Genomic DNA, 12,102 nt, shown 5'->3' with positions numbered 1-12,102 from the left:
TTCTGTTTTACAAATTTGTCCTGTTTAATTAATTTACTAGTTTAGTGACTACTTCTGGAAATGCCACTAGGTGGCGACACATGAGTGCCTTATGTGCTATTAGTGAGCCATTGAATCATTTTGATTCTGCCAAGAAACTTTATAGTATTTAAGCGTTATAAGTACAAAGTAGATCTATAGTTTTCCCTCAGTTTGTGAACTGCTGAGAGTGACTTTTCTTACAAAAAGACAGTCTAATAATATTAATGATTATCAATTACGTCTTTACCTTCTCCTTTCTTAAAATTTGCATGACAAATCTACTGACTTCAGTAGAATGTTTAAGCATTATAAGAACAAAGCAGATGTGCTGTATCATTTTCCTACAGCATTTAAACTGCTGAGCATGGATTTGATCAGAAAAGACAACAGTAATAGCCTAATAATAATAATAATAATAATATTTGTTGAGTCGAGGCGTCAGCGCTCCATTCAACACCAGCGTGCCCTTCCACTTGATGATTCCGTTGGCATCACAGAGGGGCGAATTTTTGAGTTTGACATGCAAGAAAGTGGGAGGTGTGCACAATAAACATTGAAAAATTTTATTTGGAAGATACATTTTTTTTAATTGCTTTGATTGCAGAAAATGAAAAGAGGACTCATTTATGTTTAGAACTTAGGATTTTTAAATTTTTTTTTGGTAAATGTAATTACTGTAGTTCAATAACTGAGGTCTCTGGATACTCAGACAGGATAAGGTAATAATTCATTAAAATAAATTATGAGACATTCAATATCTCTTCATAAATTTGGACAGTTTTAAAATATTCACTCGTCATTCACGCTAGCATGTATTGCAACACGGTATGTAACACAGCTCAGTGAAGTGTGTCAGCGTCTGCCTTAATTACTTCCTTTTACTCACTCGTCTTAGTGAACGTCTGTGTGCAAATTTTATTTGTATTTTTTTTTAAAGCACGTAACTATTCCTGTTATCCCCTATGTGTTATGTATTTTTCTTGGCAAACGTATGCAATGAAGTAATAAATATAAGAAATAAAAAATAAGAATTTATTACATCACACTCTTTTGTTGATCTACTGGATGGCAAGATTAAATTATACTATATTGTCTGTGTAATGCTGTATAACTAGAATGTGAGAAGAGATGCTTAAATTTAAATACTGTACCAAATATAAATAAATGGATAATAGCAAACTATAAATGTGATCAAAGATAGAAAATAAATAAAATTATTATAATTTATATGACATCTACCTATTAATTTGCACCACATACATATATTATTATTATTATTATAAAATATACTTATATTGACAGTCGTTTGTTTTGATGCATGCAACTTAGTTTAGATTTACATGCATTTTATCCAATGCAACTTACAAATGAGGAAAACAATATCTCCTTTGTATCAAAACAGATAAGGCTTCTGCTTTACAAACTCCCAAAAATAAGGTATGTAAAATATTTCTGGCAGATTATAACATTTTGTTCAGCCCCTGAAGTATTTCAAAGACAAGATAAATATACAAACCTGTTCCCTTCATATCCAAATGCTTCACTGTCTCATCAGGGCATAAATGTCCATATTGGCTTCTCACTTTTAAAAAGTGTGAAACAATTTCAATCACCTATAAAAGGACCAAGCATAATAATACGTTTTCATCATAAAACACAAGCCTTTATCCCTGATTTTATCTATTTTATCCCTGTCATGATCAAAATGTTAAATTAACATTTTGGCCCCCAAAACCATCCATTAAGAAATGAAAGTAATGCATTTTTTAGTAGGCTGAAAAATTAAGAAAATGTACATTAACTATTTTACAGACTTTAGGTGTAGGTTATTAATAACACATTAACTAAGTTAAGTACAATATCTGAGTACATTCAGCAAAACACTTATATAATTCTGGCTGATTTAACAAGAACTAGAGTTATTAGAGTTATCAATGTGTATTATGTGATAGATCTGTTTTTAACCATTTAATGCATAGCTTATGAAACAATCTAACAGTGAAGCACACACATGTAGCTCTTTCAAATTTGTCATTTTGCTTTTACTACAAACAACATTTTAACAGTGAAAATTTAACAACATTAAATACTTTAAATGAGGGCATTTTTTTCAAACAATACAATGTTTTACACAATAGGCAAACTCAGATCCGAATCCGAGGTCTAAATCTTTGCTAATAATCTGACACCTGGCTAAGTGATTATGTAAGCATACATGTGCGTATAGTGGGAATGAAACGCTAGAGATAAATATTTTCATGCATTAACAACATGCATATTACATAGATTATATATTCCCTCTCCTTGTGCGTTGCCTCTCTCTCTGCTATAGACATGAAGTGCAGAATAAAGCCTGATTTACTGTACGTACAATTTGCAGGTGCGGTTATTTTAACAACAGTAGCAGAAACACAGATACAGATACTGGCATCTTTTGCTTAAACATGCTGCAGAAAACAAAAATGAAGCAAAGTGAATCTACCTTCATCTGTCTGATATGTGATTCAGACAGTTCAGCAAGGCAAGGTTTGTGTCAGGACAAGTTAACATGTCGCATTTAGACTATAATATTTTTTATTAACTAACTTTAGCTTTATTAATCAGCATGTAATGACCCTCTAATTATAAACATAATAATACATTTGTGAAAATTAATCAGAGATGTCATCATGGCATGGATGGCAAGAAAAGCTTATTTATAATAAAAAACAGTATTTTAATGCTTCACTGTTGTTAGTATATTCTCATGTTAAGGAAAATATAAAAATGGTCCATTCAGACTTTTAAATTTGTATAAATGTTCACTCAGGGGACACCCCACCCCCATACAGTATTTTTTATCCATCTAAAGGCCTCCTATGTCCCATCCTATTATGAATGTAAAAATATTTAAAAACAAAAACTGGACTGCTGTCCTTCAGCTTCAAAACAAACTGTTGATCTTATCTTTTAATATTCAAATCCAAGTGCCCTCGACTGATGGCTGTTTCTGGGCCCTAATGTCCTCACCCCTGCCCAGTTTTGAAGAGACAGCTTTAACCGTTTAGGATTGTATTTGATTTTATCAAATACATTTTTTTATGCCAATGTGGCAAATTATAAAAACTGGGCCTCTTGGAACATTAATTAAAAACCTTGGTCCCGGTATTGCATTACTTTCTATTCAAGGAACAGTGAAAGTATACAGTACAATAACATGGAAAAATGTCAGTTCTTCCAAATAAAATAAAAATGTGATAGAACTGTAGGGTATTACATATATAATTTAGAGATGTGGACAGGGTCAGTTAAAATGCCTGCATTCTCACACCATAATATGTAGGGTATTTTGCACACATTCTACCACCATTATACAGTATGTAAGGATATTTGGTATGCTAAATTTAGAAAAGAATTTAGTGTCTTGAAATATGTGAGCTATGAACTAAATGAAACTGTCCTTATTAGGTAATGAAATGTATAACAGAATTAGTCGCGTTCAACAACCATTATAAATGAGATAAATGACAAATAACTACATTATTTGTCTTAATAGATTCTCCACCATTGAAAATTGTAATCAGTTCACAATTTCTACAGTAAGGAATTAGCTTTAATAAGTGAATTATGATTAATTCACTTATTGGAGTGATATTATTCTTATGGATTATTGAAAATAATATCACATGTATTTAGGTATATCTTTGAAGCGAAATGTTTCAGAAACAGGGATGAGACTATTTATCAAAATATACCACAGTCACGTCGTCTATGAACACAGACAAACTTGATTACTATTCTAAACATAAATCTAATCTAACATATATATATATATATATATATATATGAGAGGTTGGTGAGTAGTGACAGAATGTGAAATAACTGATCAGTACAGAGAAAATGAACTTTATGGAGTCTGTTGGCAATACCTTAAGAACCATTTCATCCTTCTTTGAGTCTACATCATTTGCTATCGGATTACCCAAATTATTTAATTAATACACAGCACTTTGAGCACAATATTGGAGATGTACTTGCGTTCTTTGAGTTGCTTGGTTCTTGGCGCTTGGTCGAAAGTTCGTTCCATTGATGTTTTGATCTCTGTATGGTCGAAGTTAATTGTCTGTATGTATGATGATTTTAGCTGTGAAGTGAGGCCTTCTCATGGGTTTGTGAACCGTAGAGAGTGATGAGCTTTCTCGTGTCCCGAGCTCCCTTGGACCTCACATGGCGAAGAGTCAGCACAAAGTCTGAGCAGTCAGGAGAGGCCGGATGAGAGACAATGACAGAAGAGCAGAGAAGGAGACAAGAGACAGGAGAAGAGTAGACAGAGAGAACGTGTTCTTCCTGTTTGGAGCTATTTGAACTGAAATTGGCCGCATCCCCAAAGGTGTTCTGCGCCAATCAGAAGTGACTTTTCAGAGTCACGTGGTTGACTGGGCTGTCCTTTCTGATAGCTGATTTCTAAGTCTTTGTTAGAGATTCTTACTATTTTCCCACTCAAAAATTGTGCATATTTAATCATGAACTTTATATCTTGCAAAAGGTACAAGAGACATGATATTCGTTGTCATCAGCTTTTTCTATGTAACCAAACAAATGCTTGCATATCAAATATGACATTTCTTTATGGATATTACAAAACATGAAAATCCCTGGTTACAAAATCATATTGGTTTTACACATCATTGCATTTTATCAAGTTAAGCCTTATAGTTACCATTCTTAGTAGAGTTAGAGTGAATCATACAAAATTAAAGATTATATTTATCAATTATAGGTGATTGGACATTGCTACACACATTTTAAAGAGGTCCATCAGTCTATAATCATTAATTTGTCAGGTACAAATGTTACCACAGTTCAAAGTGATTTTCAGCATTATCTAGCAAGGCTAGATTAAGATGAAATGTCTCAGAGTTGTGCAAATCTGATGGTCCTTGTAACCTTACACAGAACAGCCTGGTGTAACTGTGAGGGGTTGCCGCTGAACGCCGGAAATTTATGACGTGGAAACATTCCAAACTGAAAGGCTGGGTTTTTCTCATTTCAAATCGTGTTGGTGGAATTCTTCTGCATATATAATCTTACAGAACATTCACTAATCTCACTAATGCATTTCTCTATCTTTTGTTTATCATTTAATAATAATTTAAACAACCCCAATTTATTGTATAATTTTTCTTTATTTATAAATTAATTTGTAACTGTAAAAAGATTGACTTATTGATCAATCTTGACTTATTGATCAAAGAGCTACATCTGGTCAATGCCCATAAAGAAACCCGAAAGCAAATCCTGTTTAATATTATGCTAAATAATTTTTTTCACTCTCTAAGATTGGACATGGGATAGGGATATTTTCAAATGCAGACAATGGTGCTTTGTGGGCAAAAAAAATGGAATGCTTCGTATGTGGAGAGAAGCATGCTTGGGGTGATTGGGTTCACAAATCATTGCAAATGATTGGGGTTTCTGAAATTTTGTTTAAACAACACAAGTTATTTGTTTCTCAAAGAAGAAGAAAACTGCCCAAATTACATTACAACTTTTGATCAAGCGTTAGAACAGGGTTTAGCGATTAGGTTTTTGGGATGTGGAAACATTAGAAACTGAAATTGTCCTCACACATAAAGAAAATATTAGACAAATGCAATAAAGGAATAAACATTTTAAGATGCTTGGCAGGGTTTGATTAGGGTGCAAGTAAACAATCATTAAAGATAATATACTTGTCACATTCCCTGTTTTTTGTCTAGATTTTATATTGAAATTCTTGTTTAGTTCCCTGTTCCTGTTTCCTGTTAGTTTTGTAGTCGTTTGGATGTTTTCTTTCATGATTAGTTTTCCCCTAATGGTTTTCCCCAGGTGTTCCTCATTCCCTTGTTTCCCTTGTGTAGTTAAGCCCTTGTTTCCCCTGGTTTCTTTGTCTGGCTTCACATGTGTTTGTTATGCTCTGTACGTGGTTCCCTGTGTTTTCTTTATATTCTGAGTTACATTGTTTATTAAAGCTTTGTTTAGATCCTCATTTCTCGCCTGCCTCGTTACAGAAAGACTGACCAAAAACGGATCTAGCGGCTGTCAGAATTTTGCTTTTGAAGCAAGAGGACCGTCCAGTTGAGGATCACGTCCGTGAGATTTTAGAGCTAGAAAATGTTGTGCACTATCCAGACCGCTCTCTGGTGGTTTTCTTCCAGGGCAGTCTGAATAGTGCACTGCAGGCACTGATGCCTCCGGCTGAACCTCACTGGACACTCTGCGAATACGTGGAAAAGGCTCTGGAACTTTGCGGACCCCTTTACACAGTGGATTATGGTGGGAACCCTGGGCCAAAACCTGCATCTTCTGCTCCCACGGCCTCTGTCTCCAATTTGAATGATCTGCAATTAATGTCAGTGCGTAGGGCCATGAAGACCCTACCTCACAAATTGTCAGCGCCCACGCCTGCCACGGCTAATGAGCCAACGCCCATGCCTGCCATGGCCAACGAGCTGGAAGCCTTGTCTGCCCAAGAGCGAGCATGGCCAGCCACGTCCATCCCACAATGTCTTCCACAGCGCATTTGGGGGCTCTGTCACATTCCCTGTTTCCACTGGTGATGCAAGTAGTGTGCCATGGGAAGGGTGCAAAGTTACGATCCAGTAGTCGTTGCCACGTTGGGCTGGAGGATGCTGAACTTCGGTTGCACCAAGAGGGTCCTTAAAGTGTGGACTGGGCAGCTGGGTCAGTTGAAACTTCACAGGGTCCTTTGCAAGCTGGCTGCGTGAAGATTGAGTGGATGTGTTGCAGTTTATATTAATTTAAGGCCTCCAAACATAGGTATGAATAGATCTCTGTGGCCCTCCACTGCTGCTGCATCCGGGAGGTCCTGAAGGTATTTTTGTGGCAGTTCTAGCCTAAACCTTAGGAATGAGTTTGAGGAGTTAAAACCAACCTGTAGTGCAATGAGAAGTCCTTTCCTTGGTGGTAGTTGGTGCAGAAAGACACCCTTCCTGCCCTGTAAGAGGTGTCTGGTAGTTGTCTTAGCATCTTATCTGATGTTGCTGAACATCTGTTTATGTTCATTCACCAAGGATCCAATCACAGTGTGGCACATCATCTTCCACACTGGCAGTTAGAGAGGGGCCCTGCCATAAACTAGTCCCTGGAATGCCATCTTAACTGATGTTCACCACACATGAATTAACAATGAACAATACTTTTACAGCATTTATTAATCTAAGTTAATGTTAATTTCAACATACTAATAGATTTAAAAAATCAAAAGGTGCTGTATATGTTAACACTATGAACTAACATGAACTAACAATGTAAAATTTGATTTGTATTAACTAATACTGACAAAGATGAATAAATACTGTAAAAATACTGTATATTGTTAATTGATTGATCATGATACCCAATACATAAAATCACGTTAAAGAATGGAACCTTATTGTAAAGTGTTAAACAATTTACAGTATTCTATATTTAGGCTATTGTGTCAAATTAATGCATCATTGTTAACTGTCCTTTTTTGCAAATAAAAGAAAAAAGGCAAATTCCAGCATTCGTCCATCATCAGGGCTCTCTTCAGTTCGTCAGATCCCTGCACATGATGTGACAAATCTCTCAGAAACGGGACACATTTTTATTCACGTTGGTTATACTGAAAATTGTGAAAATTATATTATACTGCATAAATAGAATACAATAAACTAATATTGACCACTATTAGACAAATTGTATGGTTAAAGTCACTATGTTAAAAAATTTATTATCGTTCACGCCAGCATTTGCTTTAAATCTGGAGTTCATCAATTGTCATATTATATAAATATATAATATCACAGGGCAATACTTTATCTAGCTAAATTAATCAAAATAATTACATGTGTAATACAGTCGGAAACAGGGACCTTGCTTAGCCAATGCTGGTCTATGGCATGTGAATATTCACCATCATTGTGGTCGATAACTTAAAATACACATTGTTAAACCCCTTTTACTGGATGGCGCAACAGCTCAGTTTATCAGTGTGCGATTGATATTGTCCAATGTCATCTGCAGAAACTTGTGTAAATAATGCTTGTGAAAAGTCATATTCCTCTGAGTCGTCTTAACAGCATTAATCAGTGTAGAAATAAATAGTCTCTGGCACTGAGTTGGAAGTAAGTGTGCCCTCTGAGGCAAAATGATGAAGTGTCCATGCGTAGAGTCCGATCATTTTTGGAACATGTAACAGAAACCTTGCTAGCAACAAAGTCAAAATGTTTTATTAAACTGAAATATTTTCCAGGACATTTAGGTATTTTTTTACATTTTCCATGACTGGAAAAATTGGAACCCTGCCCTTTAATCGCTTTGTGTGTGTAGAGCAGATATTTTGTATTATGCCTTTACATTGGAATTCAAATTCTTGTTTTAATGCATGTATGTCTGAATGTGTGTGTGTGTGTGTGTGTGTAGGTTCCAGAGTGTTAATATTCAGCCAAATGACACGTATGTTGGATATTCTGGAAGATTACTGTATGTGGAAAGGGTACGAGTACTGCAGACTGGATGGCAACACTCCTCATGAGGCCAGAGAGGTATACACACCAATACATAAACATACACATACACTGGACAGTGACCCCAAAAAGTATTTGAACACTTAAAGAATTAGTTCTAAATAGCACTTAAAAAATTCTGTCACCAGTATCATCTGCAAGTTGTTTCCGACCTACAGTATAAGACTTTCTTCTTTTTTCCCCCCATGGAACACAAAAGGAGATGTTAGACAGAATCACTGCCTCAGTCACCATTTACTTTCATTGTATGGAAAAAAGATGCAATTAAAGTGAATGGTAACTGAGACTAACACACTGCCGCAAATGTCTTTTTGTGTTCCACATAAGATAGAAAGAAAAAAAGGTTTGGAACAACATGAGGGGGAGTAAATGCTGATGGAATTTTCATTTTGGGTGAACTGCCCTTTTATCATTTTAAACCAAACAAACCTCTTTTTGTGAAGTATTGGAAAACTGTACTTACACTCAAACATGCACTCAAATGCATACAAAGATTTGTTAAAAAAGAAAAGTACAGTTGAGCAAAAGGCAAAAATAAACATATTCACCATGAGGAAGACAGGAAATCAGCAGGCTTTGTGCAATTATGAGGCACATACAAGAGACTTCTCATGGAATCTCTGCAGAGTTAAAAAAAAAAAAAAGACACCGATTAACCAACCTGGTAGACATGGAAACCACTGATCAGTACTGGGGTGAATGTAAACTCTGCTGGTAACATGGGGATCTGAGACACACACATGCAAATATTATATTATAGGTATTCATAGGTATCCAATTTTTGGCCAATTTGAGATTATGGGCCAATAACAGACCAATAATTGTGCCGGCTTGGCCAAATAACAAAAGTGTTAGTTCCAACACGTATTAATTCCAAAATCAACCAACAGTGAATAATTAACATTTTCTGTTTTAAATGTTTGTTTGTTTTTCAGTAGATTTTGAGTAAATATTTTTTTTTTTATCTCTCTAGATATTGGCATTGCTGTCAGAATAGTTGGTATAAAGGATTAAAAATAAATATATTTAGGTCTAAAATTTATGGAAATTAATAAACATATACCCTAATGGGTCGTTTATTTATTAATTAGGGCCCAAGCACAAAGTGCGTAGGACCCTATTGTTTTCGTTAGGATTATTATTATTATTATTATTATTATTATTATTTTTTTACGACTTACGGGGCACTTTTGGGGCTCTTAACATGCTCAAAAACTCTTGAAACTTTGCACACGGGTCAGAACCTGCGGTCATTAGGGCCGGCCTGAAGCTGGTACCCGAGCGTGGCAGGGGCTCGACAGCGCCCCTGGAACAGGGGCCGAAACTTGGTCTATAACTCAAACACGCTTGCATGTAATAATATGAAACTCGGTACACATATAGATCTCATCATTTCATATATCCTTCATACTTTCACTTTTTACCCCAGACCAACAGGAAACCGTCTATTTAGGGTTGTTTGAAAACGCACGCAATGGAATTTGGAATACTCCTCCCAGAGAACTCCACCAATCGCCACCAAACTCGGTCAGCATGATGTCAAGACATTGACCATGAAAAATTGCCGGCAGATTATTGATATCTCCAACGGTTTGGCCGTGGCAAGGAAACGAAATGATGGCGAGAAACGAGAAACAGTCAGAGTGTTATAACTTCTACATACATTAATTGATCTCGATGAAACTTCAGCGGTGTGTTCGCTGTAAGAGGCCGATCGCATGGATGTGACTATTGTGAGTCAAAGTTATAGCGCCACCAACTGGCAGAAGGAAGTGTGTCACTTTCAAAATGCTTTAAAATCACCCACTTATTGTTACACGATTTACTTCAAACTTTAGGTGTATAATGTAAACACACGGCAGATGTAGACGTGTGAAAGAATTATTGATATCTTAAATACTGCTGTCGCGGCAGCTCTTCAAACTTGAATTTTCTTTTTGATGCCTGGTGCAGGGGCTCAGTAGCGCCACCTTCAGACAAAAGTGGGGTATTGGTTTCATACTTTGACCTACAGTCAGATATTTTGGTTTGAATGTGGAACACATTGCACAAGAACTTTGAAGCTCAAAAAGCACATAAATGAAGCTTAAACAGCAAGGAAGTGTGTTATAACTTCTGCATACATTACTTGATCTCGATGAAACTTAAGCAGTTTCTTCACTTGAAGAGGCCGGTCGCGTGGATGTGACTATTGTGAGTCAAAGTTATAGCGCCACCAACTGGCAGAAGGAAGTGTGTCACTTTCAAAATGCTTTGAATTCACCCCTTATGTCTCAATTGAACAAACAGTTGATAAAGAAATCGGTATCAATATATTGAATTATGAATTATTTCACTGATCAACTGTGATGTCCGGTTAAGATGAAAATAAACTATTACTCTGTCTAAGCGATTATCTTTCTGAAACACGTCACAAAAACTTACAGAAACGGATAACACAAACATGACGTTGGAAATATACACTTATCAGTATAGTTATATTAAACTTGTCTATTTCAGTTATAAAGCTGTCTCATATGTAATTTCTCCTTTAATTCTATAATATAACTACTAGATGGAGGTCTAAGCACATTTTCTGTATTCTCGTTGTTTTAACGTAAGAAGAACACTTGTACGTGTTGACTGTTGAGAACGGTGTTTGGAGATTTTAAAAGACGCGGACCAGACGGAAAAACAAGACATACTGCATCATTGCGTTCAATATTTTAACGAGGGCCACTCGTGACGCTGTACACGGTGTAAGCATCAGCTTGAGGACTCTTCAAAATGTATATAGGTCTCAGTTCTGGATGGAGTTATTTGCAGACCTTAGCGATGCTGGATACTTCAACGGGAGTCGTGAGCGTCATTGCTTTGGTGATACAATAAAAAAATACTCTACAAAAAAAAAAAATAAAAAAAAAAAAAACAGGGTTTCCACGGGGTCTTAAAAAGTCTTAAAAAGTCTAAAATTTCAAAATCACAATTTAAGGCCTTAAAAGTCTTAAATTTGCTGAAGTATTGTGTTCTAGGTCTTAAATAATTTTTAACAGGTCTTAATTTTCCTACGTCCATGTAAATCTCATTTAAATGCTCCCGCAGCTTTGGAATGTTTCTTTTTTTACTTCCGTGGTGTTGTAGTTTCTTATTTCAGCTAGTCCAAATATAATTCGCTGTATTATGACTACAAAATAGACCAACATGCAACAGCCAGCTTTGAGCTTTCGTGTTATTGGCGCGAGTCTCTCGGATACAACAGAAAGACGTTAAACGGATTTTATTCAGCTATGAGGAAGTGCAAGTTTAGCGATACTTGGCTTGAAAAATCTGAATTTCGTGCTTGGTTAAACTCAGTTGCAAATAACGCATTTGAAGCCTACTGCTTATGCAAGAAAGCTATTAAATTGGGAATGTTGGGTGTACGGGCGCTGGAGTCTCATTCAAAAAGTGAAAAATATCTAACTGCTGTCAAGGGTCTCCAGCAAACTACAGCCATCAGCCATTACGGCTTTGGAATAGCGGATGATGACTAATTTCCAAAATCACGGGACCGTTACGTGCTGATGTTCGA

The 12,102-nt window shown here is 35.9% G+C and overlaps 1 protein-coding gene across 1 annotated transcript in view; it reads left to right on the top strand.

Moving 5' to 3' along the window:
* The window catches only part of LOC127634748 (SWI/SNF-related matrix-associated actin-dependent regulator of chromatin subfamily A member 5-like), a 44,780-nt gene that overhangs the window by 14,513 nt on the left and 18,165 nt on the right, over positions 1–12,102 (top strand). The window contains exon 12 of the mRNA XM_052114422.1: positions 8,449–8,570. Within this exon, the coding sequence (XP_051970382.1) occupies positions 8,449–8,570 (122 nt within the window). The remainder of the gene's footprint in view (positions 1–8,448; positions 8,571–12,102) is intronic.

Source organism: Xyrauchen texanus, chromosome 4 (assembly GCF_025860055.1).
Source record: "Xyrauchen texanus isolate HMW12.3.18 chromosome 4, RBS_HiC_50CHRs, whole genome shotgun sequence".
Taxonomy (NCBI): domain Eukaryota; kingdom Metazoa; phylum Chordata; class Actinopteri; order Cypriniformes; family Catostomidae; genus Xyrauchen; species Xyrauchen texanus.
The sequence above is the reverse complement of the archived record's forward strand: the minus strand, read 5'-3'. Positions and strand labels throughout refer to the sequence as shown.